Source organism: Panthera pardus, unplaced genomic scaffold (assembly GCF_024362965.1).
Source record: "Panthera pardus isolate Hobbes unplaced genomic scaffold, ASM2436296v1 HiC_scaffold_7, whole genome shotgun sequence".
NCBI classification, from domain to species: Eukaryota; Metazoa; Chordata; class Mammalia; order Carnivora; family Felidae; genus Panthera; species Panthera pardus.
In genome coordinates, this window is record NW_026527002.1 from 81,620,783 (window position 1) to 81,648,420 (window position 27,638).

Consider the following 27,638-nt stretch of genomic DNA (forward strand, 5'->3'; position numbering starts at 1 on the left):
CAACAGGAAAGTTTAAGACGCGAACAGTGAAAACAGCGTTTGGAAAGCAACTGCAGAGCAGAGCAGAGGCCTGAGAAGGAAGCGGACTCCACGCGGGGCACGCTGCCACAGGGGTGCGACTCCGGCCCCCAGCTCCTCGCACAGGCCAGGCTCTGATGGAAGGCAGCACCGACACCGCTGTGTCCCCTGCAGGAGGTTCTGGCAGGAACTGGCTCATTCGCTCATTCAACGCATTTTTGGCAAGACCTGTCGTGCACTGGGAAGAAGCAGGGAGCTCAGCGAGCCCCTCAAGGTCCTCTCCTGGCAGGTGGGCACCCCCCAGCCTTCCCCCCCCCCCCCGCCGAGCCCACCCCGCCCCCAGGGAACACGTCAGGGGAGGGGAGGCAGTGGCAGCACTTGCTGCCCCCCCAACCTGGAGCGCCGCAGGGTCCCTGCCAGGGCCCAGCCTGCGCGAGGCCTTCCCACCTGGAGCTGCAGGGACTCCGGGGCCCGCGCCACAGGAAATGCCTGAACTCCTCTCAAGGTAGCCCATCCTGTGCCTGACACAGAGCCTAGATGACCCTGCGGTCCTGCCGGCCTAATGCCAACTGCTCTCCCTCGACCCCAGCGCAGCCTCGCTGCCCGGCAGGGCCCGGTGCCGGCGGCCCGTCCTCCCTGTGACCCAGGTGCGACGACGCACAGAGTGGGGGCCGCCTGCTGGAGCCCCTGTGTCGGTAAACACGGAGCTGAGCCCAGCGCCGCTTCCCCCCCACTAACACCTGCCAGGGGACGGGACTTGAAGCCAGCCCAGCAGGAGAGGCCCGGGAGCAGGCCACAGTCTCCTGCCAAGGCGTCTCACCTATGCCACTGCTAGGGCTCACGTGCCCAGTGCAGCGGCCTGAGGCCACAGCCCCCACCACCCAGGCAGGACCGGTGCCCGCCAACACCTTCCCCCGCACCGGGCCTGCTAGCGTGCGGTCTCCGGCCTCACAAACGTCCGGTGCTCTGTCATCTCGAAGCCCCTTCCATCTGGGGGCCTGGCCAGACAGGGACGGGAAGGCCAGCCTACCAGGTACAAAGGCGTTCGCTTCCACAGCCAGGCTGAAACCCCAGAAGACCAGAGGCTCTGGGCAGCAATGTGGGGGCTCCCAAGTCCACCAGGGACAGGTGAAGGGCCACATCCACTCTTCACCAACAGCACCGGGGCCCACATTCAAGCAGGGCCAGTCCAGCCAAGGGGGCAGAGCCTGGCCCATGAAACGAAGGCCCATCTACCCCGCCTGGTAGCTGCTGCTGGGGGGACTTCTGGGTGGGCAAGAAAGTGATGGGAAGGGCCCACCGCTCCCAGATGGACAGACACCCCACATTCTGAGCCATGAGAGACGGGGAAGAGCCCAGCTCCCTGTCCCGGGTGCAGGTCTGACACGCAATGATGCTGGTGTGGGGGAAGGCAAGGCTCAGAGCGCGCCCTGTCCTCCCTGTGGACGCTGACGGCAATCCCAACAGCAGAGCCAATGCAGCCATACCGCCCACGGGGGAGGAAGGGCACGCAGAGCCTGCCTCCTCCCTAGTGACCCCCTGTTCTCGCCCACAGGGATGGGAGCACCAGGAGGGGAGTCCCCCTAGCAGACACAGCAGCCCCAGCCCCCAGGGAACCGCAGCTTCATGAGGGCCACCCGCCCAGGCCCGGGGGCCCTTCCACCAGCCTGACCTCACAGGGGCCGCGGTCCCAGCTCCCCACAGAGCCCGGGCCTGGGGGCTCTTGCAAGGGCACAGCGTCCCGCTCACCACAGCTGCACCTTCTCTCAGGGTCCCTCCCCTGCTTCCTCTGTGTTGGGGCTAAAGAGAGATGCTTGCCAGGGAGGCTGCAAAGAACACCTCTAGAAAGAGCAGCTGTCACTCACAGAAAACCATGTGTCCCCCTCACAAAACCCAGACTGCCGGGACCCTCTCCTGACATTCCCTGGTTTCCCTATGGGCCACTGCCTTTCTGGTGGCCACAGTGACAGGGCTATGGTGCAAGGGCAGCGAGCGGGCCACAGAGGCGAGCACCCAGGCAGTGGGTGTGTCCCGGCCTCACGCACCCCGAGTCCTGCTTGGGGGTCCGTCGTGGCTGCCACAGGGCCAGAGACAGCTCGCCACGGCAGCCAGAGACAGCAGTGTGGGAGCCACACGTCCAGGGGGCCCTAGCTCCATTACTGCACAGGGAGGCCTGTACAAACTGGCTCGTGCTTCGCACATGCAGAGAGAACTGCCCAGCAGAGCCACATGGGCCTGGCCGGGGAGGGGACCGCAGGGAGGAGCTGGGGACACGGCCGGCTTTAGCGGGACCTGCACTGCCCATACCAGCCCGGCAGGTGGCACCCCACCGTGCTCGGCCCACCTCTCTGCCCAGGGCCCTCCAGCCCCAGCACAGGGTGCAGCCACCAGGCCAGCAGCAGCACGGGCCTCAGTGATGGCCCCGTGGCCACATGGGCCACACACGTGGGAGGCTCCGCAGGAGGCAACGTAAGGCCAGAGGGCAGCTTTAGGGGGGCTCCCCCTACAGATACAGGCCTCGGGGCTCTGTGAGTGGGAAGGAGAGGAGCGCTGGGGAGGGCGTAAGGAGGAGAGAAGGGAGGGACAAGGGAGAGAGGGGCAGGCGGGGACACAGCACAGAGGCCCAGTGGCCCACAGGGGCTGCTCTCAGACCGCTCCGTCTCACAGGCGGCTGCAGGGACAGGCTGGCGGACGCACCACGGCACACCGGCCCCCAAACAGGCCCCTGACGGCTGCCGGACGTCTGCACGGCCTTCTCGCAGGGACCAGGGCCTGCAGCCTCCCACGGGTGACGCCACCCCACTGAGACACGCACGCACATACCCGGAGGCCAGGCTGAGGAGAAGGCAGCCACGAGCAAGCAGTGAAGAGAACCAAGAGAAGGAACCAGGGGCGTCTCCTAGAGGGGCACGGGACACAGGCGGCCTCGCTCAGCGTCGCCTCCCCACTGCGCCGCGGCCAGAATGCTGGGGCAGAACAGGTCCCAAGAGCCACGGGGGCGCCCCAGCAGTCCGGCCTGCCCCCATGTCAGCATTCTAGAGCTGCACAAGCTGCAGACTCAGCAGCGACGGGAACACGTGGCATCGGTGACTTTCTGGACAGCCACAGGCTTCAGCAGGGCTCGCCCCAGCACGTGGGGGCTTGGTGGGGCCCAGGGCCTGTCCCGGCTTCCCCACACCTCCCAACACAAGCAACGCTCTGGCACAGAGCACGGTTCCCTTCCTCATCCTTCCCCAGATTCTGAGGTGGGGCCTGCGGCTGGGGAGCTCGCGTTTTCCCACAAGGCCCCAAGCCTGTCTTTCCAGAAGCAGTGGGGTCAGCCCCACCCCCCAGACACACCAGGTTCCACCGGCCCACACTGTGCCCCCGGGGACCCCCCGGGGATGCGGATGGGGAGGCAGCAGGCCCCTGCCCAGCTGAATCTGGCGGGTCTTTGGCCTCCCGTGGGTGGGGATCCAGGGGCACAGGGCAGCTTTCCCAGCCCCCGTGGAGCCTGCTCGGCCCTCACCTCAGCCTCCCCGCCTTCATCCTCTGAGCTTGGATTCCCCTCCTGAGACACGAGGACGTGGCCCCACCCCCCAGCCAGAGAGAGGAGGCAGCTGGCCAGCCACCAGGTTCACTGCCCAGCTGTCCCCTACATGCGCACACAGGTCCCACGGGGTGCGAGCCCGGAGAGGGGAGCACAACAGGGGGGCGGCAGGCTCACCAGTGACAGCACAGGCACCGTGGTTCTGAGCTGTGGTCACAGGTCCCGGCTGGGGGGGGGGGGGGGCACTTCTAGGAAGGGGTCGGCCACGGGCCCCTAAGGTTCCTCCAGTGCTGACTGCGGGAGCTGCCCCCCCTCCCAGCCAGCCTTTGCTTAGAGCAGGGGAGGGAGAGGGACAGAAACAGCACTGGAAACCCTGAAATAAAGCCCAAGACCTCTGTCTCAGCAGAGCCCAATCTCCGCAAGTGTCTTGAGTGCTCAGGGCACGCGGCGCCTCGGGGGACCCACAGGGGCTTCTCTCTGACTAAAGGCCTGTTTCCTTCAGTTGGCTGAAAATTTGCCGGCCCTTGATCTCGGCAAGAGCCTGTCACTCAGCAGGGCCCCAACTAGCGTGTCTCTAGGGACAAGGCCACACCACAGCCTGCAGGCAGACTGCACTCGGGCAGGAACCCTGGTCCCTTCAGTTCCGGGCACCGTGGGGGGCAGGCCTGGCAGCGGGAGGGGGGTACTCTTCCCTCGGGTTTGTGCCCTGCTCACGGGCGACCTAGGACCAGGCCTCCCCAGAGCTGGCCGGCAGCAGGGCCCTGCAGGAGGCCCTCGAGAACGCCCGGCCAGGGGACCGGCAACCAGGCCACCCGGTGACCCCAGCATCTCCCCACACGGGCGGACGAAGCCAGAGGCCCGGCCCGCCATCCATCTAGCACATCTCCACCCGCCAGGACAGCGCGGGCCCGGCCAGCAGCTTCCCCGCACACCGGTCGCTGGCCGGGAAGCACCTCTGACACGGGCCGTCCCTCGTTCGGCGAGAGGTCTCGGCCCAAGAGGCACACGCTCTCCGGGGGGGCCCCGTCGGGAAGGTGGTTTCCGACCCGCACGGAGGAGGCTTCACTGGCCCCCCTCACCGCCCCGCCCCGCTGCCGCGGGCACCGCCCTCCCCGAAGCCGCCCCGTGGCCGCCGGGCAGCCGGGGGCGGGGCTGCGGGGCAGTGGCCGCGGGCACGGCTCGCACCGCTGAGCGCGCTCTCTAAGGCTGCTGCACCCCGCCGCGCTCAGGCTCGCACCCCGCCACTTAATCGCTCCGCCGCTGATGCGGAAAGGGCAATTAGGAGAAAAGCTGCCAGAGCCCATCACAGATCCGTGCGGCTCGGAATACACTGTGAAAGGAAACACAACAGCTCCAGAATTAATTTAGAAAGCGCAGAGCCCCGCAGAATGACAACAAACGGGCCAGTGAGCGCTGGGGGGGCAGGGGGCGGGTCCACGGCGGCCAGGGGGTGGCCCCGCACACCTGCCCGGGAACGGGAGCCAGCCTCCGGGCTCCGGCCGTTCCAGACGGAGGCACCCAGGGCACCGGGCAGCCGAGGTGCGCGGCAGTCTCCCCATGCACAGACCAAATAACGGACGCTTAATGACGAGAGACTGGGGTTTACGGTCAGTGTGTGCGTGCGGCTACAGATTTCCTTCGCAAATCCCACCAATTCTGTCCATTCAGACCAAATCTCATCATTGGAAGGCTGCGTGGATGAGCACGGAGAGCCCCAGGTCACAAGCGTGGCCCCGGGTGGCTCCAGAAAAGGCCCGGCAGTGGTGCTACCTCAGGCTCCTCCCGGCCAGGGCTCCACCCGCCACCACTCCCCAGGAGATCCTAGCTGCCCGTCTGGGAGCAAGGGTCCCTACCGGTAAACAGGTCATTGTCAAGAGGCCTTAGGGGAGGCCACTACCACCTCCCATGGACCCAAGACGGGGGACAAGAAAGCAGGAGGGTCATAAGGAGCAGAGGACCCCCACGGACACAGGCACCATCTGGAAGCCCCGACAGCTGTAGAGGCACGGAGGGCCACGTGACCCTGCCCTTTCCAGGGCCACTGAGGGATCCCTCCCTTGGCAGAGCAGCACAAAGGGTTCCAGCTCGGATCCCAGGGGCGTGGGGAGGCCTGTCCCGGTACCCATCCCAAGAGGCTCCATCTGTCCCGGCGTGGTCCTGTGAGGACACGGCAGCAGGGTGGACTGCAGGGACACAGCCCGGGGGGCTGCAAGGACAGCACCGCCACCTGCCCACCCGCCCACCCACCGGCTCCTGGCAAAGAGCCTTTTTCCCACCTTTGTGTCCCAGAGGCTCCCGCAAGGAGAAGTGGGGCCTCGGGTGCACAGAGGTGATGGGCCCAGGATCCCCAGACCCCGGTCTCCTAGCCGCCGGCAGCTCTGGCCCAGCACAGGTTATGAGAGCAGGGCCGAGTTCTCAGGAACCCCAAGACCCACCCTAGCCCCCATGTCCCGCAGGGGAGAAGCCCTCCACCCTCCTGGTCCTCTCATGCCAACAGAGCCGTCCCCTGCGCTCAGGGGGGCCCCACCCACCCAGGCCAAGGAGAGTGTCCCCGAAGGCAGTCAACTTTTGTCAGGACCTGGGTTAGAACCAGAGACCCTGCCCTGCTCCCTGAGGCAGGCTGGGCACTGGGGCCATTCCCCCAGGGGCCACCCTTGGAAGTCCAAGACTCTCCCTGGTTGTCCCCAGGGGGCCTGCCTGCATGGGCACCACCTTCCCAGTTGTCACTCAACCCCATTCAGCAGCTCAGTGCCCACCCCTGGGCAGCGTGCCCCCCCAGGCCCCTCACCCAGCCTCCACTGCCCCCACTTTACGCCAGGCCTGCCCAGCTCTGCCACTCAGGCTCCGCATCCTTACTGAGCATGGCTACTGGAGGTCCCTCTCAGGACCTGGAACTGGGGCAGGGAGACGCCTGCAGGCACAAGGCCACCGTCCAGGAGGCCCACAGGCTGCCCTGTCGACACTACACCCCAGAGACTTCTCAGAGGCCACAGGTGAGTGAGCCGCTCCTGTCCCCAACACACAGGTCACTGGATACTCTGAGCCACCCATCCTCCCCACCCAGCCACACACTGGGCGTGGGACGGGCACTCCAGCGCCCCCATCCTGCAGACAGGAAAGTGGGCCACCAGATGCAGGGATGGGCTGTGTGGTCTCCCGGTGCCCCACCTTTACCCCTCCTCCTGTACAGACCCTGCTCTGCCAGACCAGCCTGCTGGGGCATTGTACCCCTGGAGCACCCCCCACCCCACCAACACTGCCCTTAACTCTGCAGGCCTACCTCCCCGAGGGCCCCATATCCCGTCTGGGAGAAGAAACATCATCCATCCTTGAATTATCTCCATAACTCCATCCACAATGCCCACCACTCAACACAAAATAACCAGACAGGGGCGCCTGGTGGGCTTGGTCTGCACAGCAGGTGGCTCTTGATCTCAGGGACATGAGTCTGAGCCCCATGGTTGGGTGTAGAGATTGCATAAATAAACTCCAAAACTAACAAGCAAAACCAAAACAGGGGCGCCTGGGTAGCTCAGTTAGTCGAGCGTCCGACTCTTGACTTCAACTCTTCACGGTTCGTGGGTTTGAGCCCTGTGTCAGGCTCTGCGCTGGCAGCGCGGAGCCTGCTTGGGATTCTCTCTCCCTCTCTCTCTGACCCTCCCCAACACGAGACACATGCACCCTCTCTCTCTCAAAACAAATAAACATTTAATAAATACACAAACAAACAGGGCACCTGGATGGCTCAGTCGGTTAAGTGTCCAACTTCGGCTCAGGTCACGAAAGCCAAAAGGTTTGTGAGTTCGAGACCCATGTCAGGCTGTGTGCCGACCGCTCAGAGCTGGCTTCAGATGCTCCGCCCCCTTGCTCTCTGCACCCTGCTGCCCTGCTCGCGCGTGCTCTCTCTCAAAAATGAATAAACTTAAAAACAAAAAAGAAACAAAAAAAATCCAAAAACAAAAACAAAATCACGGACACACGAGCAGATCAGACATGACCCAGAACTAAGAATTTTAGGGGCGCCTGGGTAGCTCAGTCAGTTAAGCATCTGACTCTTGATTTTGGCTCAGGTCGTGATCTCAGGGTTTGTGGGTTCGAGCCCCACAATGGGCTCTTTGCTGACAGCATAGAGCCTACTTGGGGTTCTCTGTCTCCCTCTCTCTGCCCCTCCCCTGCTCATGCTCTCTCTCTTTCTCTCAAAAACAAATATTTAAAAAAACAATATTTAAAAAAATCTGTTCAGACAATGGACTGAACAGATGACTGACTGATCAAACATGGACTTTAGAGGGCTCCTGGCAGGCTCAGTCCGTGGAGCATGTGACTCCTGATCTCAAGGTCATGAGTTCAAGCCCAACATTGGGTGCAAAAATTACTTTATAAAAAAAAATTTTAATGGACTTTAAATACTACTGATGTATTCAAGGGCTTAAAGACAAGTTTGCAAATTTTGGCACAGACCTAGATACTATTTGAAAAGACAAATGGAAGTTTTGGAATTTAAAAATAACTGAAGCCCCCCAATCCTCCCTAGACGGTGCAACAGATTATACAGAGCTGGACAGACAACAAGCAACCGAGAAAATGAGTCAGAAGAAACTGTCCAGATTTAAGCATAGAAAAACAAATATGGCAGATACAGAAAAGAGCACAGGAAACACACAGAATGTGGTGAAAGGCTTTAATGTAAATGTAGCTGAGACCCCAAAAGCAAAAAAGAGTGGAGCGAAGGCCATACCAAAGGCAGGAGGGCTGAAAACTTTCACAAGTGAAAACTGTCAAGCTGCAGTGTCCGGAAATACCCCCGACCCCGGCAGAATAAGCAGAAGCACATTAACATCCCACAGCAGCTGCCGCAAGCCAGACGGAGGAGGCCTGTGGCACAGCCAGAGGGAAGAGCCCGGTTGCCGGCGAAAAAAAGCAGCCAGCTTCCCCCACGCCACCGCTGGCGTCAGAAGGCAACGGAAGACCCTTCCCCGGCGCCATAGAAAATGCCTGCCACCCTCACACGCTTCACATGGCAAAAACCCTTCGGAGACGGAGGCAGAAACAAACATTGTTCGCATAAACGTCTATCGAGAGGCACGGTCCTCAGCAGACCTGCAGGTGTTCAAGGAAACGTTAAGAGGTGTTCTTCAAACAGGAGAAAGAACAGAGAAAAGGTGAAAAATAAACACGCAGGTAAATCTGAATGCGTAGAATGTTTTGTGAAATCTAAAATACGAAGAGAATTAAAATCATGATAGCTCTAGAACAGAAGATGGGAGAGAGGGAAATAGAGTTTAAGGACTCCACGCTGCTTCTGCTGCCTGGGAAGCAATCACACGACACATCTCGAAGTATTGATATCACTAAGTAAAAAGTACACATTATAGGAAAGCCTGGGGAGCTCAGTCGGTTAAGCGTCCGACTCCTGATTTCGGCTCAGGTCATGATATGGTCATGAGATCAAGCCCTGCATTGGGCTCTGTGCTGACAGCACGAAGCCTACTTGGGATTCTCTCTCTCCCTCTACCCCTCTCCCCTACTCACATTTCTCTCTCAAAAAATAAAAATAAATTAAAAAAAAATACAATTTCAGGGGCGCCTGGGTGGCTCAATAGGTTAAGTGTCTGATTTCCGCTCAGGTCACGATCTCACAGTCTGTGAGTTCAAGCCCTGCGTCGGGCTCTGTGCTGACAGCTCGGAGCCTGGAACCTGCTTCGGATGCTGTGTCTCCCTCTCTCTCTGCCCCTCCTCCACTACTCTCACTCTCTCTCTCTCTCTCTCAACAATAAACATTTAAAAAAATTTTTAAAAAAGACAATCTCAGACTGAAGTTAAAACCCAGCTATTTGCTGGATACAAAAACTCTCTAATTGTGATACACAGGAAGCTGAACGTAAACACATGTATGCATGGCACACGTACGATATTTGTGCACGCACACGTGCATGTAGGCACGTGCATTTTACAATACCATCTAAAAGAAATCAGGCGCGGCTACACTTGCCTCAGAGAAAGCAGACTTTAAGGCAAGAAGTATTACTGTAAACAAGAAAGAACATCTCGTAACCGTCCAAGATCCAACGCACCCGGGAGATACAGCGATTCCCAACTGGTTTGCGCTCAGTGAGATGGCCTCAAAACATTTCACGTAAAGCTGACAACTAGAGAAATGGGCAGATTCACAACCACAGGTGCCACAGGGGCTGGGCGGAGAAGGCGCCCGCCCCTCCCTGTGGCCTCATCGGTGAGCACGGAAGCCGCGAGCACGGTGGGTACGCGACGCCCCACGGCCCCACAGCCGGCGACCGGGGCTCCCTTCTCCTCAAGAGCTTTACCAAAACTGACCGTAAGCTGGACCATAAAACAAGTCTCAGCAAACTCAAAAGAACTTGAACTCACACGCTGCACACAGGCGGGACTGAGCCAGAAGCGGTAACTACAAAGAACTTCAAAGCCCTCATAAGTTTGGAAATGAAGGAACACCCTTCCAAATAACCTATGGCTCAAAGAAAAATTAGAAAAACAATTTGGAGAAAACATGAATAATCAACTTGCAGGATACAGCTATGCTCAGGAGAAATTTATAACACGTGCCTATTTTAAAAAAGAGACCTAAGGCCACTGGCACCGTGTCCCGGCACTGCGTCCGAGCTCAGGCCCACCGTGGCCTGTGTGGGCAGTTGGCACCCGGAACAGGAGCCCCTGCCTCCAGCCTCTGCTCCCCAGCTCCCCACCCGCTGCCCCTCAGAGTCAAAGGCACAGGGCCCAGAGTCAAGGACGTACACAGCAGCCAGCTCCAGTGCCCAGGACGGCCTGAGACGCGGTGGGTCCACTCCCCCATCCTTCACAAGCCAAGGGGACAACGCCGTGCGGGGGAAGCGGCCCGAGCCAGGTCCAGACAACGAACCCCACACGGCACCTTGCCCCCTTTACAACACGAGGAGCGAGGAGAGCCAGGCTGCGGAGGGCTCCAGAGGAAAAACACGCTTCCACATTTCCTCCGTGGGGTGCCCACCTGCCCCTCCGAGCCCCACACCAAGCAGAGGAACCACAAAGGGCAGCTCGGGTCTGACTCAGGGCCACACCGCCTGCTCTCAAGAGTCCCACGGTATGCCGCTGCCGGGTGGACACAGGGCCGGCCGAGGTATGCCGGGGAGGGGACTCTCTGTGCGGGTTCCTCGGGAGCGATCGACGGCAGCCTCGCCCTGCTGCCCCCGATGGGGCCAGACACACAACCATCAGGAAGCTGAGCCCACAGAAGGGGACACACCACAGGACTGCTGTCCCCTACTAAATTCAGCTCCAATCCCTCTCCAGAGGCCTAGACCAGAAGGTCCAGCCTGGGGACACCGTGTCCCACCCCCCACGTGTCCTGTTCCGTCACCCAGCTGCCTTTAGCAGGAAAGAACCCCACCCCCAACACCAGGCCTCTGGGGCACTTCCTCCCAGGCAGCTCCCAGCGCCTGTCCCTGGGGGTGAGCGCCTGTCCCTGGGGCGAGCGTCCCTGAGCAAGAGCCTGGCTGTTGCTCTGCTCTGTATCTCAGGAGCCCAGGGGCGGGGGGCGGTGCTCCACTGGGAGAGCTCCTGGGGAGCTTCCAAATCACACACCTGCCCTTCCTCTGTGAGGCAAAACCTTTGGGCCAGGACGTGCCAAGGGGACAGCTGGGGCACACGCCCCCAGCCCACTGCCCTGGCTCCAGCCCCAAATGCCACAGGGGGCAACAGACAGCAGGCGGGGTCCACAGCCCGCAGCCCTCCCAGGGCCAAGGTATGAGCCTCCAGTCAAGACAGGTCTACCTCAGCCCCGGTGCCCACAGGACAAAAGGGGCACTGAGAGGCCAACCTGCTGAGGCCGTTGCCAACTACCAACTGGATGCCCAGGCCTCTCGGGGCCACCCACAGTCCGGGGGCCGCCCAGCCTGAGGATCTCTGCGCCCTCCGTCTGTCTGCGCCTACAAGGAGTTTGCCGGCTTCGCTCCCGGACGCTGCGCTAGGATCTGGCACTCAGGACGCGTTCACGGCGGCCAGTCTGGCCATCAGCCCGCACCAGATTCCTACCACAGACCCAGGGCAGGGCTTGGGGACAAGAGCAGGGCTCTCCCGGCCCACCTCCTCGCCTGCTGGACTTCTCTGGTCACACAGCAGCCCCCGTGCCTACCACCATACCCGGGGCCATTAGCTTCCCCCCAGCCCAGGGCCCACCCCCGTAGGGACACCCAGCACTCGCTCTGCAGCTGGCACGCAGCCCAGAGGGTTGGCACACTCCGAGGCGTGACTCCGCGGGCCACAGAAGTGGGCACAGGCCCACAGTCAGGTGCAGACTGCTGCCCACAGAGGGAAGGCCCAGCGCACCCCCACCCCCACCCCCGGCCTCACTTTCTGCCTCCGGGAGCTGGGTCACCCCGAGCTCCGTCTGCACAGCAGTCGCTCAGTAAACTTAGCTCTCTCCTCTCCTCTGGCAGCCTCCCCGAGAGCCCAGCGCCAGGACGGCTCAGGAGACCGGCAGCCTGTCGGCAGAGGTAGAACAGGAAGACGTTCCCAGCACTCCGCTGATGAAGCAGCGGGAGGAACTGACGGAGTCCCCCTGGGGCCGGGAGAGGCAGGCGGCAGAGGACTGCAGGCCCCCTGCCGCTGTAGGCGTCCCGCGCCCTCTGTCCCCCTGTTCCAGGCAATCCCAGATGAAGAAAGCCGAGGCTGGGCTCTCTCTGCTCAGAGCGCCCCCATGGCGTCCTGGGCCCCTCTCGGCCCTCTGGCCCTTGGAAGCCCTGCCCAGCCAGGCACCCCCTCCCTGCCTCTCTGCCAGCTGGCCAGTCTCTCTCTGTCTTCTCTCTGCCACCAGGAGTCACATCTGGGCTGTCGGCCCCTCCTTTTCACCCCCTGCTGTTGGGGCCTTGCCAGGCCGCATGTCTAGCCCAGCTTAGGGCTCGGAGACACTCAGAGACGTTCGCTTCCTGGGGGCAGAGAGAGAGGAGAAAGTGGCAAGAAGACACGGGGCCCCACGGGCAGGGGCAGGAGGCGCTGGCTGAGCTGTCTCCTCTCCCAGAGACCTCCTCTTCCCCGGCCCCCTGCCCTTGCCATGACGGCCCGGCACCGTGCGGGGGCACCAAAGGAAACCGGTGCCTCCTTCCCGCCAGGACCTCACCCCGGCACGCCAGTGGACACCCAGCACGGGACACTGCTGGTCGGGGGGAACGCGGGGGCCCCCTGACGAGGACCCACATCCGTGTGGAGCTCTGGCCACCCGTGGCCCCGCCTGGCCCGAGCACACTGAGGACCTGGTGCTACCGCGGGTGTCCATGGCGAGGGTACCGTGGGGGGACAGAGGCATGGGGGGGGGGGGGGTGCCCCAGGCCCCAGGGGGAGGAACAAGACCCCAGGCCTGAGAGAGGGTGTGCCCAACAATATCCTGACAGCTGTGGAGAGGTGTCGACTTCCAGAGACCTGGAAGGTCATGCCCCACCTCCAGGAAGTGAACGAACCCCCAAGAAGGCCCCTGCTGAAGCTGGCCCCCTTTCCTAGGGGTGAGAGGGGTTGGGCCCAGGAAAGGTGGCAGGACAGGGGGGTAGAAGAGCCTTCGCCCGCACCCCAGTGCCCGCTGACAGGTGGGCACCCGCGAGCCCACCAGGCTGAGAGGGACCCTCACACCGGGCTGGGAGCGGTGGGCGAGGAGGCCCGCAGCGCGTCCGACCACCAGACACAGAGCCCCAGGCCCACGGGAGGGGTGTCCCGCCCCCCTGAGGACGCCACTCCTCCTGCCCCAGCCAGACAGGCTTCACGGCATCACTCGGGAGCCCCCCAGCTCTGTGGTGGTCACGGCTTCCCTCGGCTTCCCTCGGGGCTCCGAAGCTGCCCAGGAGCCAGGCAAACGCGCGCGCGCACGCGCGCGCACACACGCACACGCACGCGCGCACTCCCACGCCAGTCCTTGCGGAGCAATTCATTAGCACGGCCGCGACAAACTGAAATCCAGGCCTCCGATGCGCCTGATAATTTATGCAAGGCTCCAGGATCGCTGCCGCTGCTGCCTCTCACAGCGCCTAATTCAGCACTTTCTCTTTTCCTTAGGAAAGCAGGACTCCGGATTTAACTGCTCTTTACGCCATCTACCCTGGTAAAACCGAACAAGACAACCACGCACCAGCGAGCGCCAGCCACGGCAGAACCCTCCGCGGCAGCCATCCCGGCCAGCCCCCACCAAGCCCCGCCCAGCCCCCTGACCTCCCGGCTCCTTCAACCAGCAGGGCAGCAACCCCCCACACGACCCTTGGCCCCATCCCAGGTGTGGAAGGCTCCCAACCCCTGGGCTGGCTTCCCAGCACCCGGCGACACAGGAGGGACACGCCTCCTTAAAGTCACCCAGCCCGGGCCCTCCCTGGCCCCCCTCCCTCCCCTGCCGCGACACAGGAAGCCCTCCCTCCTCCCCCTCGGCTGGGGGGGCAGGAGCCAGGGCCCTCCTGAGGCTGGGGCCAGAAGTGCCAAGTCCCTGACCACGGCACAGGGCCTGGGGCCCGAGAGAGGTGCCCCTGGTGTCGAAGGCAAGATTCCCATGCCCCAAGGCTGGAACGGGCAGCCTCGGGCTAGCTCAGTAGAGGAGAGCTAGCCAACCACCACAAAAGGCCCATGTCACGTCCAGGAGGCTAGCCCTGGGCGGGCAGTGACGCCCCTGCCCCCAGCTTCTTTGCTCCTCAGGCACCGTGCCCTAGAGTCTGGGCACTACCCGACAGCCTCCCAGGGAGGCCACCCAGTTCGGAGGGCCCACCCCGCCGCCTGACCGCACCCCCTCTAAGCTGGCCAGACCCTCCGCTCCCCACCCTCCCAACGGCCATCGGCACCAGTGGTGAGAACAAGCCTCCTCCCCGTGGGGGCCCAGGGCGACATCCGGGACTTCCCTCTGCTCCCCCTGCCCACCGACCCGCCCGCAGCCGTAACGCCGGCACACGCTACACACGGGCCTGCCCGGCACCGAGCGGGCCTGGGGCTGCCTCCCAAGAGGGACGCTGCAGTGCTACTGCCTGCCCCACGGCACCCCGTCCCGGTCACTGGGTACCCTGGCCAGAGGGGGGCCCTGTCTGCCCAGCCCTGGCCTCTTCCATGCACAGGGAGCCACAGGCCTTCCGAGAAGGAAGCAAAGGGAGAACTGCGTTAGAGAACTCCCCGGGCCACTGCTCAAGCGGCTGCTGGAGGAGCGGGCCGGCAACGGGTGGGCCCCCTGAAGGCACAGCCCGAGTGCCCCAAGTTGGCGCCCGCTCAACGGGAACCCCGCAGACGTCTCTGCACAAACTGGGCACACCCAGATAGTCTGAGAGGGCCTGCTCTGACCTCTCCAGGAACCACGGGACAGCCCTTCAAGCCCCAGGACAGCGGGCCAGGTGCACTTGCCTGAGGAGCCAGGAGAGGATGGGCAACGGGCAGGACAGCCTGCAGCGTCTCCAGCCAGGGGCGGGGGGGTAGGGAGGTCCACCACTGAGCATGCATCGGGTCCCTGCTCCGGGGCCAGGAGGAAGGTAGAACGGCCACCCAAGGGGCTTGCTGAGGCGCCCAGGTCCTGGGGGAAGGGTGGGTGCAGGGCCCGAGAGAGCTCTCGTGGGGAGACACGCCCTGAGCCCTTCCTCGGAGAAACCTGGACACAGGGAATAGGTGCCCCACCTCTGGCTGGGGTCACGGGGTGGTCCCCCCCAGCACCGGGCAGGCCCAGCCAGAGATCCCCCTTGCTGCATACCAGCTCCAGGGGACTGTCACGGGCTGCATGCTGAAGACCCGGCAAGACCCGCACAAGGGTCCGAGACCACAGCTGCCTTTTCTGCCAGTGACCTAAGGCGAGCGGACACCCCACTTTCATCTGCAACAGGGGACGGCAGTTTCTCCAGACCACGCGGCCCACACGGCGGACAGAGGTTTGGGGGCAAAGTGGCAGGGTGAGGCCTGGCTTCTGGGAAAGCCTTGGTCTGTCCCTGAGGCCGCCGTGAGAACTAGGCTCTTCCCGCCAGCTGCATCCCTGCCCCCGCAGCCCTGCGTGACCGCCAAACCCTCACCCTCACCCTCACCCACCACAGCAGCCCCTCCTCTGTGTGGTCCGGGGCGTCCTGCACAAGGCGCCAGGCTTGTGAAGCAGGGGAGGGAGAGGAGGGCAGAATACCGTCATCCTGAGCAGGGGAGGCACAGGGCCCTCCCACCCAAGCGGCTTCTGGGAGGTGACACCACCACCCACCCACCTGCCCACCCACCCATGGCTTTTCCTTGGCACACGACAGCAAACATTTCCAAGTGGCTGGCAGGGACCCCATGCCCTGCGGCCACTTTGAAGCCCCCTGGCCCAGGGCACGGGTGCGAGTGGGCTGGGAAATACCCACTCTATACAAGCCACGCTCCAGGCGCACACCAAGCCTGCCGCCTCAGGGTGGCCCAAGTCACGGCCTTGGGCCCAGCGTGGACAGAGACCAGCCGAGCTGGCCCAGACACCCGGACCCTGCAACGGAGCGGGGGCCAACGTGAGCCGTGTGCGCTGTGGACACCACAAGCTGGAACCACCAATTGCCACAATTACATGGGTGGTAAATCGGAACCCGTTCTTGAGGTCTATGAGAGGTTTTCTTGTCTCTGCTTTCTCCACTGTTTGGACGCCCTGAGACGGATCAAGCAGGGTCTCTGTGCAGCTAAAATGTGGCAGACCCCACCAATCCTCAGCAAATGGAGCTCCCCTGGGCCCCTCCTCAAGTGTCACCTCCTGATACCCCAGCTGCCAACAGACTCATCCCCAGAAGAAAAGTGGAGGAAGGAAGGCGAGAGGCAGAGAGGTGGGGAGCACAGGAAGGGGGGGGTCACACGGTGTCCCCAAGGGGCCACCTGGCCCACCCCCCCCCCACCAAAGTCTGACTCGGGGTGAACCGGGCAGGAGGGTCGGAGGGCAGGGGAGCCCGGGAGGGGAGGCCGAGGGAAAGGCAGAGGGGAGACAGCAGGAGGAGGAGTCGGGCAAGATCTTCATAATGCTCAGTCCCCAAGGCCCAAGGCACCAGCGGCCACACGGCTGCTGAACAATGCAGTTTTGAATTCAATTAAAGCGATTATCTGTTGTGCCAAATAAATTGTGTACAGCATATAGCCTGCGGCACTTACACCTCCGGGCTCATTATTCCCTAACTGTTTCCTCCTGTTTATGCGCTCTCAAATTAAATTGCTGATAATATGCGCCAAAATAAAAAATGAGCACACCTTGTCCCAGGAAAATTGATTCTCCCTTTTCCTGAACCGGCGATTGCCAGGTTTTATACACTCTGTTCCTGGTGATCATTAGTAATTCAATTTTCTTTTTATTAGCCCCCTTATCTGCTGAGCAATATAGTGGCAGAGCTGACCTCTTTCGCACGGGTAAATGTTTAAAATCTTTTCCCTGATTAATTTTGCCAGTTAAGAAAAAGAGGAGAAATGGCCCGGCTCTTAGCCATCACAATGAATAAAGCTTAATGTTGATTGTGATGGAATTTCTAATGCCAGGGAAATTGATTGAACGCGGCAATTACACTGCAATAGTAACTCAAGGGAGATGGGATCGCTTTCTCCTGGCCGTAGCCTTTTGGTTATTTAAAACAATCCAATTTGCAAGGATAATTATGTATTAGTGTTTTATCTGCCACTTGAAATGAACAGGGGAGTTTCGATACTGGCCTAGCATTAGCAGGTTATTGCTGCAAATTACTTGATATCTGCTTTCTTTCACATAAAGAGGAAATTAGGCAATCAATTACCAGAAAAAGGTGGACGGACGAATAAGAGGGGCAAGGACGCCCTCTGCTGGCCACCAGGCCGTTCGGCAAGGCTGAAGAAGGGACCTTGGTGGGGGCGGGCAGTTTCAGGAAGCCTGACCCTTGTCCTCACTCCGTTCCCGCACTCCCCCGCACCCCCCCCCCCCCCCCGCACTCGGCAGGAGCCCACAGGGGCTCAGGTCCCTCCCCTACACTGCTCCAAGGAAGTCTGGACCTGAGCCAATGGTCTGTGTGGGGAAACGGGGAAGGGAACCCTCAAAGCGGCCTGTCCACCACAGGAAGGCACGGCCGGAGGGCTCCGAGCCCGAGCCCAGGGTCTGCACTCCAAATGCCCATGGCAGTAAACGGAAACTTGTGTGTGAGGCAGCTCGCAGTTGGCCTGGGGACAGGCAGGTGCAGCAGGGGAAGGAGGGACACAAGAGAGGGAAGCCTGTGGACCCTACAGAAGAAGGTGCTTGGGGGAGTCACCCACTGACTCCCTGGTAGTCCTCCAACCAGGGGAATGCTCGTCCCCACTCCTGGTCCCACCACAACCTCCTCGGCCAGTCTCCAGGTCGCAGGGTGGCATGTCTGGAGCCACGTGCCCAGCGTTTTAGGCCCGTGCACCAGCATCTTCCCTGAGCTTCCTGCCCACTTCTGAGAATGAGGACCCCACTCCTTGACGTGGCCACAGGCTCTTCCTGGCTCACTGACCCTCCAGGCCTGCCGGACACTCCCCCAACACAGCCACCTCGCATCCCCGAGCATCTTCATGCAGGTCCCATGGAGGTCCCATGTCACCGCCCCCTGCCTTACGGAGGCCTGCCCCACCCGCCCATCATCAGGTCCCGCCTTCCCTCTGGCCTCGGCCCCTCCCACCCTCAGGGAAGCCGGCCACACAGGACCCCTCTCTGCTCCTGCAGCACGGCAGAGCTCATTCCCACCCGTGCCCGTCACCCGCGGACAGGCACAGCATTTACGCCTCTCTTCTCCTCACGCCGGTCTGTCTGGATGTCCCCTCCTCAGAGACGCCAACCGCTTGGCTAAAGCTGACCACCCACCCCTCCCAACAGCTCTCCACCGCCTTATCCCACGTTTCCCTTTCCTCTGAGCGCGCTTGTACCACCTGAGAGGAGCTTTTCAGCTAGTTTACGACACCCAGTAGCTGTCCGTCTTCACGACAACGATGCGGCTCCAGCACGTCAGGGCCCACGGGAGCCAGCACGCTGCCCTGCACAGAGGCCCTCGATGCACGCTCGCCGGATGGTTGGGGTGATGGTGAGGCGTAAGCGGGGAGACGCAGGATGGTGGAGGACACGTGAATGGAGGATGGGGGCTGGAGGACGGATGGGGGATGGGGGATGGAGGGCAGATGGGGGGATAAGAGGGTGCGCGGATAAACGGGTAAACAGGTTGAGGGAATAGCGGATGGAAGGTGGATGGATGGATAGGCGGATGGACGAATGGACGGACAGACAGTTGGATGGATGGGGGGGATGGATAAGTGGATGAGTGAGCGGAAGCTTCTCCAAGCCCCTCCCCCAACAGGCCTCTCCCCCCCACCCCGCCAACCCCTGCACTTTCCGGCCAGGGCAGTGGGGATGGAGGGTTCTCCTCTAACTACAAACTTATCCGTTCGCCCCCTAGTGGAGAGAAGTGTAAAGGCAGGGACTGTGTCAGCCCCCTCCCCCCAACCCCATCTTGCCCAAAGCCTTTCTCCTCCTCTCACATCCCAGGCCCCATAAGCAAGGTACGCAAGCATGTGGGCCTGAGCCTGCGGGCACCGCTCCAGGGTGACCCACAGACCCTCCCCGCCCATAAACCCGCAGACCCAGCACCCCCGTCAGCCCCTCACTCCTCCAGGCCATTGTCCACCTGGCAGCCACAGTTGAGTGTCCTAGAACATACTGGCCTGGGTCGCTCTGTGAGGGTGCCAGCTCCAGGCCATGGCCCCAGGACGCGGCCGACGTGGCCAGTGTCCTTCTCTCCCCAGAGGCCCCTCAGCCAGCAGCTCCGGTAGCAGGCCCACTGCCCACCGGTCCATCCAGTCCGCGCCCACGGCAGCCCCCGCCCCAGCCCCCAGCCGCACAGAGTCCTCCTGCTGGGAGCAGGGAAGGGCACACGGCACACCTGACCACCTGCCTGGCAGGAAGGCTCAGCTTTGTTTGGTGGCCCCAGAGTCGTCCGCCCCCTGCCCCGTCCGGAGAGGGGTCCGCGGCTGCAGGCCCTCAGTAACAAGTCGGGAGAAGTATTCGTACGAATAGCGCTCCTTCCTCTGGGGTGCCTGCTATGGGGAATGGCAACGGTCTGGCTCAGGCCTGTCTGCCCCCACCCCAGGCTCCTTGGGGACACGGACAGCAGAGGCCTGGCCAGGCCACAGTCAAGGCCAGCCCCACCAGACTCCTGGGAGGGCGGCCAAGCTACACCAAGAGTACAGGCTGAAGAGGTCGAGTGTGCGCACCTGGGATGCCCTGCAAACCCCCTCGGCGCCCACCCCTCCATTAGGACACCCTGCACCTGGGACACAAGAAGGGTATGGAGGGGCCCAGGCCGCGGTCTGTGTAACCCTGCCCCACTCAACACCTGGCTCGGCAACTCCACGAACACTTGTTTCCAGGCCCAGCAAAGGGGGGTGACGCCCGGCGGATGCTCACCGGCGTTCCGGGAACCCAGCTCTGCGGAGCACTCTGGCCCCCAAGAAGGCAGGGCAGGAAGCAGGGAGCTCCCAGGCCAGCCAGAGGCAGAAACCCCAGCTTGGGTGCCGGCGGGTCTGAGAGCAGCAGGCCAGGGCGGCCCTTCCGGAGGGGCGGATCTGGGGCCCGGATCACACTGTCCGCTCGCTCTCCGACCCGCTAAGGAAGGGGAGCTTGCACACGGAGGACCCAGAAAGCTGGGACCAGCTGGGCCCACTTGGGTCACAGTCAGCCACCAGGCACCAGAGCCACAGTCCCCGATTCCCCTCAGCCTCCGTTCAGAGCAAGAATCTGCAATAGCCGTGGCCACTCAACACACTGCCGCCTGTGACGGGAACATCCTTCCCCAAGGTGCCTCACGCGACACCCCTGGTACTCAAGTTTCACTGAAATATCACCATCTTGAGGCGCCTGGCCCAGCCACCCAATCTCCACTTGCCCCGACCCACCCTCCTTGGGGCAAGTCACTACGGAAACGTCTTGGTGCCCGTGGGCTAGGATGCAGGCGGCAGGAGAGTGGAAGGGACCGCCCCGCCCCATGCCTCCGAGACCCCCAGCACCCGGAGCAGGACGCGAAGGGGCCTGTGGACACGGCCAGCCCTGAGCAGCGTCCCGGTGTGACGGCTCATCTGTGGGGACAGACGTCCATCCGGACCGCCCCTCCACTCCGGCCCGAGCCACCCGCCGCCCCCCAGGCTGAGCGTCCTCGGGACGGGGAAGGTGGCTCGTAACAGGCGAGCGGAGCCGGCGCTGCAGGAGATGACCCCCTCCCCCCGGGCCTACCTTCCTTGGTGGGGGGGTGGGCCCGGCCAGGAGGCAGGCAGCACAGCCGGTGCCTGGTGACCTGCGCCAGGCCCTTGTTGGGGTTCTTCTTCAGCACGGGGCTGCTCTTCCCCCGGGGGCCCTGCCTCCGCCGCAGGCTCAGCTGGCTCTTGGCGGTGGCGGCAGGCGGGGCGCCATTCTTCTTGTCGCAGGGAAGGCTGCAGAGACAAAGAGCAGGCAGGTCCCAATGGGCTCCCCCAGCAGGGCGGCTCTCCCCATCTACCCCTGCCCATCCAGACCCCAGCACCGTGGAATCACCCCGGGAGGTCCCAGCCTGCCCGCCTTCTCAGCAGCGGCCCGTGCGCTCCTCCCCCACTTGAGAGCCCGGAGCCGGGGCAGAGGGAGAGCGGCTCCCGACCCTTGACCCCCACCCGGTGTATCTGCACCAGGTCCCCTCGGTGTCCCTAGGCCGGATGAACTCTCCAGTGGGGCTGGGGGCTGGGGGCAGCGCTAAGGAGCCACCGCAGGGGAGGGGCCGCCACCAGCTGCCCCCAGCCACCTCTGCAGGAGAGGCCACTGCTCACAGCTCCCCTGTCCACATCAGCCGAGACAGGACGGCTGTCCTGAAAAGGCAGGGGACTTTTTAACTGTCTGGGAGAGCAGGGCCAAGGACCAAGGTCAGACAGCAGGAAGGACCTCCAAAGGGGACTCTCAGTGAGAGTGACTCTGCCCTCGCAGTTACCAGCTGCCGTGATGAAGTCCGAACCCCAGACCAAACCTGAGCCACAACGCCATTTTTTAGCCTCTGCACGATCCTTGCAGGTGGAGGGCCAGGGAAACGACCCGTATTCAGTGAAACAGTGACTCCCCTGGTCACCTGGCTGCCAAGGAGGCAGACTTCCCGGTGCGCCCTGGGTTTGCGCACCTAGTGCGTAGCTGGGTATAAAGCATCATCCGCAAACCCAGTGGACCCGGAACAGAAGCTGCCCCAGCAGCCTCTGGTCTGTCACCAACAGGAGATGGGAGGGCTCCCCCTGTCGTCACTGGCTGAGCCCCGGTTACCCCAGTAACCCCAGCCTCATTTGCACTGGGTACAGTAACGCCGCCAGCCACGCTCGGCTGGACCCGTGGCCGGTGATGCTTCATCTCCTCCTCCCACGGCCCCGCAGGTGAGCCCTCCCACACGCTCCGCACGCCCAGCAGGGAGCTGCCAGGCCCAGGCCTGCCCCCCTGCCTGCCCAGACAGGACCCTGGGGTGCTGGCAGGGGCACCTACCTAGCGCCGCCCCGCCTCCGGATGATCTTGGTGCGGCTCTTCACTTTGTAAGCCGAGAGTGTGGTCTCACTGAAGAGGGGCTTCAAGCCGCTGGGTCCCACTGCCGGTCTGTCCCCTGGGGGGAACCTAGATGGGAGCTGGGAGGCATGGTCCTTGCTGCCAGCTTCCGACTGCCAACGAAAGGAGGAGGATGAGGAGGCCGAGGGGCTGGACGCCTTCCACTTGTATTTGCTGGGGGAGGCCCCGAGCGTGGAGGACGCGGACGACCTCCTGGGCTTGGCATCCGGATCAGCTCTGAGCTGTGGCTTCTCCCCCTGTGCCGCTGTGCCAAAGGGGGCCCTGCACACGGTCTCCGAGGCTGCTCTGGGACTGAGGGCCCTGCGAGTGGCCCGGGGGCTCTTGGCTGAAGCAGCCACCCACTTGTAGTTGTTCTTCCGGAACTTGCTGGTTCGACAGGACACGAGCAGTGAGGCCTCCCGGGCCTGCCTGGGTCCAGAAGCTGCTCTGGCTGGGCCTGCCACCGAGCCGGAGGAAGCCGGCTGATCCGGGTGGCCAGCATTCACTCTCCCATCTCCAAGGTGCTGGGCGACACAGCTGGCCACAGAGTGTGAGCCCACCTTCCGGCCCGGAGCCGCGCCACTGCGCTGGGGCAGGGTGGGGGACAGGAAGCGTGCCTTGGCCGCAACCGCACTCTCGCTGACAGTCCGCCGGGGCTCGGAGGGGCTGTCACTCACGCTGCTCACAGACTTTACCACCCGAGGCTTGCCAGGCTCCTTCTGGCAGACCAGAAGGGGGTCCTCTGTACCGCAGCTCCCCTTGGCTCTTCCCGGCCTCGAGGGTTGCTGCTGCCCACCAGGGGGCTCGCCCTCGCCCTCCTGAGGCCTGTGGTGGCTCCAGGAGGGGTCCTCACATCCTTCCAAGGAACCCCGAGAGACCCCTGCAGCGCTAGCTGAGCCCGGTTTTGATGGTGGCTTGATTTTGATAACCATGTTCTGATCTGGGCTCAGCTGGACCTGCCTCTCCAGGACATACTGCGCGGGGTCAGGACCCCGGCTGCCCCCAGCCCTGAGAGGTGGCTGTGCGGCACAGTCACCGGGCGGGTCTGAGGCTCCTGGGGGCCGATTCACCAGGGAGTATTTCTTGCGCCATGCAGGCCCATGGCTCAGGGAGAAGCCCCTCCGGCCGGGACGAGGGTAGCTGGCACCGAAGGCCCTGCTGCTGTTGTAAGCAGGTGGCTGCCAGCGGGCAGCGGCCGACGTGCCCGGGGCAGGGGCGTTGCCATGGAGGTTTTTGTAGTCATCGATCAGACCTGAGAAGGCAGAATCACGGGCTCAATTAACCAGAGGCTGACAGTAAACTCAGCCAACAGCCCAGTCCCCCGGAGGCGCATCAGCCGACAAGACACCCCACAGACCCCACCTCCCTCGTGAGCCCCCGCCTGGCCCCAGGACAGTTCAGCCCGAATTCCCTCCGCCCATCTTTCCCATGAGCCTTTCCCATCAGTCTGCTTCCATCCTAGTCGCTTACACTGAAAACACACCCCTGTGGCTTCATGTTCCTAATCTGTCGGGAGTATTATACCGGGTCCACAATGCTTTGAGGTGAAATGTCACTTGATATGAAGAGACCAGCAAGGCCCCATGCTCTAATGCCCAACAAGGGGGCCGGTCAGCCACGGAGGCCCTCTGGCTTGCCCACGGATGCAAAGGAGGCAGGAGTACTCCTTAATAATCCCCCCTGCCTGGCGCACGGGACAATGAGCGTAAGACAAGTGACACAGGGGTCGGCACTCCACAGTTGATGGGAATGTCACACCGTCCTCCTCTAAGGGGAGAAGAGCCCTGATTGTCTGGAGGCCCGACAGGGGATAGCGGTCCCGGGGCCGGAGGGGTACAGGTTCAGCTGGAACACCCCAGGGAGTTAGGCCTCAACCGGCAAACCAGTAGCTAAGTCCTCCGTGCCAACGCTGCCCACCACAAGTCCCGTCCCCAAACCCAAGAAAAGCCATGTCCAGACCTGGTGACACGCCAGGACAGCTGTGACAGAAGCCTCTGGCAGGCTGGACCAGCCCGCCTGGACTCTCCCCCACACACATTTTCCAAATCCTTAAGTCTTCTCTTCATGGGAAAACTTTAAACGGGGAAATTTTTCAGAACAGAAACCTCAACTTGGGTGTAAAAACTGAAAAGATGGGAAACTGAGGCCTGGCGAGTGGGGGCCTTGGAATATCAAGAGGACTGTGACTGTGTGAAGGGAAGGAGCCAAGACGAGGCGTCCAGGGGCTTTGCCACGCGACACCAGGTCAAGCTCTCCACCCTACTGGTGGCACCGAGAGCGACAGGGCGCCGAGGAAGTGCCCGCCCGTGGGGGTTGGGGGGGGATGCCTCCCGCCGGTTACTAAGCGACGGCCCCGCCGCCACCCGCTGCAGCGCCTGAAGGACACGCACTACCCGTCCGGAGAAACGGGCAAGGGGCTGACCCCGGCCGGCCCGGATGCCCTTCGGGGTTCCCCACCGCCTCCCCGACCCTACCCACGCCCCCACCCGACCCGACCTGGCCGTCCAGACCGAGGGCGCGGAGCGACCCCCTTCGGGGAGGCGGGCAGCGGCCCTTCGTGAGGTAAGGAAGGGTAAAGAAAGGGACGCGCGACCCGGGCCCGGCCCGGCCCGACCCGACCCACCCTGCAGGAGACGGATCTGTCGCCGTAATTGCTCCTTTTCCTCCATCTCCGGAGTCCGCGACGCCCGGCCAGGCCCCCGAGACGTCATCGCCGCGCGACTGTTTCCCCGCCGGCGGGGCGGGGCCCACGGAAGCTCCGAGCCTGCGCACTGCAGCTGGGCCAGGGCGTTGGCCGGGCTGCGAGGAACGCGCCGTCGTCCTGGCAACGCCGGCGGAAAGGCGGGTCACGCACGCACAGCCCAAGGGGCGGGGCGACGTCAGCAAGGCGCGCCGGCCAGGGGCGCGAGCGCACGGGCCCGGAGACGGCCGAAGGCGGGTGGTTTCGGACCTGGTGCGGCGGCAGCTGGCTCCGGTGCTACGGGCTCTCGTTCCCTGTGGGACCAGGCGAGGAGCCGAAGTCCGGACCCGTCTTCGGCCGCAGCGCAGCTCCTTCTCCGCGTAGAATTACGCTGTGGAGGCTCTGCGGGGGACCTGGTGGCACGAGCGCCGGAGAGGCTCTCTGTTCACGCTGCCCCGTGGGCCAGGGCAGGAGAGGAAACTCCGGAACGAGGGGTCCCTGGGCGGGGAAGCTCTGAAAACATGAAAGATTTCGGTTTATCAGCGGGAACGAGTGCAAAACAGATGTACAAACGTTGTACGCTGCTGGGGGGTGCAAAATGGTGCAGCTGCTGGGGAAAACAATCTGGAGGTTCTTCAAAAGGTCAAAACTAGAATTACCATATGACCCAGCAGTTCCACCTTGCGTGTGCACCCACGAGGAGTGAGAGCGGGGACTCACGCCGCTGCTCCATGAAGCGCTATTCACAATGGTCCGTGGAACGGCTCAGCTGTCCCCGAGGATAAATGGATGGACAATGTGGTCTGTCCAGAAAGTGGACTATGATTTAGCCTCGGAGAGGAATGTACTGCTTCTCGATCCCCGTTGTGACAACGGTGGACCTCAAAATCACTTTGCTAAGTAAAATAAACGGGTCACAAAAGGACGTATGTTGTATGACTCCGCTTCTGTGAAATATCTAGACTAGGCAAATTTCTAGAGACAGTAGATTAGAGGTAACCAAGGGCTGTGGGAAGGAGGAATGGAGAGTTAAAACGTTGTGGGTACAGGGTTCTGTTTGGAACGATGAAGAAGTTTTGGAAAGAAATGATGACTGCACAATACTGTGAATGTACTTAATGCCGCTGAATGGGACACTTAGAAATAGCTGTGTGACAGCTTGTATGTTGTAATTTTTTTTTTTTTACCACATGAAATGGGCAACGTGTTTGCCACAGGCCTGTGCAATAGCAAATGTTGAAGGAAATTCTTCAGGCTGAAGGGAAATGATAGGACGTGGAAACATCTGTGTGAAGAAAGAGAACAGGAAATGGAAAATTTGCTAGTAAATTGTAATTCTCACTTCTTATTTGCTTTAAAAGAAGTAGTTAGAGGGGCGCCTGGGTGGCTCAGTCGGTTGAGCGTCCAGCTTCGGCTCAGGTCACGATCTCACAGTTGATGGGTTTGAGCCCCGCGTCTGGCTCTGTGCTGACAGCTCGGAGCCTGGAGCCTGCTTCGGATTCTGTGTCTCCCTCTTTCTCTGCACCCCCCCCCCCCCCCCGCTCACGCTCCCTCGAAAATAAACCTTAAAAAAAAGTATGAAAACAAGCAGTTGCGATAAAAATATAAATAATGATGCTAATAACGTGCCTGGCCGAGGAGACCAGCCTGCGTTGGCTGCCTCTGCGCTCAGGCTGCAGAACCCCACTGGGAATCCCTCCCAACCCAGATGTCTTCGAGAAGTAGAATCTATCTGGAACCATCTTTGCTTCCTGGGCTTTTTCTGGCCCCTTTCCAAGCGCCGCCCAGCCCTGTCCATGCTCTGTCTTATCCTCCTCCGCTCCCACCGCCACTGTCCTTGCCGAACTCTAACTGGAGCTCACCTCTCCCTCTCCCACAAGGCAGCCAGAGGCACCCCAGGGGAGCGGCCATGGAGACAGGCTCAGGGTGACTTACGTACTGGGACTGGTGTAAGATCCTGAGGCCTTGGCAAAATGAGGGCAGGGGAGGGGAGTGCTTGAAGATTGAGATGGAATCCCCCTTCGGGAGCTTGGGGAACACTCTTGGACTTGCCCTGTGTTGTTTCTCTTGAGGATCCTACAACTGTCACCTTGTGAATGAGTCAGGGCTGGCCTGATGCAGGATGGACAGCACAAAATGTCAAATCTGTCCTGCCTGAGCCGCTCCCTCCTTCCACCGACCCAGCCAGCACCCCCACCCCTCTGGGGATCTCCCTTCCCTGCCTCCTCCTTCCCTCCAGATCTGCAGGCGGGTGGGAGTCAGGTGACCCAACTCAGGTGGGAACAGGTGGTTGGCAGGCTGGGACTGCTACCCCATGGATGCCCCCAAGCCTTTCGTCCCAGAGGGAAGAGAGCAGGAAGTTAGTGTGGAAGACAGCTGCCCTCGAGGACCCTGTGGACCCCTGCTGCACGCCGGCATCACTAGCCCTCACTGAACAGCACGACCCTCATACTCTCTGAGCCAGATTCTTCTGGGAGGAGAGTGTTGGTCTACTGTTCCCTAAATGGCAGCATCTCCACCAGGCTCTCCGGGACCAGGATGGATGAACCTCACCAGACAAACCTCCCAGTGCCGGGCACTGAGCAAACAGCCCATAATCCCCCCTCCTGCCCCAGCAATGCCCAGGTTCCAGCTGTGCGGAAAGGCTAGTCCTGGCCAGGGCAGAGGGGAGTGAGGCTCAAAATACAAAAAGCGAGAGCAAGGGGGCTGCTTCCTCCTGCAGAGGCCCAGTGCGGTGGGAGACGGTTCTGTGCCCCCGCCGCCAGCAGGCAGAAAGCTCAGGGGGCCAGACAGGTCGCAGCCGGGGACTCCAAAAGGAAGCAGCCGTTGTGCAGTGCCTTCCTGCCGCCCACGCCCCCGGAGCCGTCCTTGAACCCAGTTGCCCTGCTCTGGGGCTG

At 62.2% G+C, this 27,638-nt stretch overlaps 1 protein-coding gene across 2 annotated transcripts in view; it reads right to left on the bottom strand.

The window, feature by feature from the left end:
* ZC3H3 (zinc finger CCCH-type containing 3) overlaps window positions 1-24,815 on the bottom strand; it is an 83,131-nt gene extending 58,316 nt beyond the window's left edge. For both annotated transcript variants that reach the window (XM_053896099.1, XM_053896098.1), the window contains exons 1-3: window positions 24,685-24,815; window positions 22,005-23,313; window positions 20,751-20,947 (exon numbers count right to left, since the gene is read on the bottom strand). In XM_053896099.1, the coding sequence (XP_053752074.1) occupies window positions 20,751-20,947; window positions 22,005-23,313; window positions 24,685-24,772 (1,594 nt within the window). In that variant the 5' untranslated portion in view covers window positions 24,773-24,815. The remainder of the gene's footprint in view (window positions 1-20,750; window positions 20,948-22,004; window positions 23,314-24,684) is intronic.
* Between the last annotated feature and the right edge of the window lie 2,823 nt (window positions 24,816-27,638).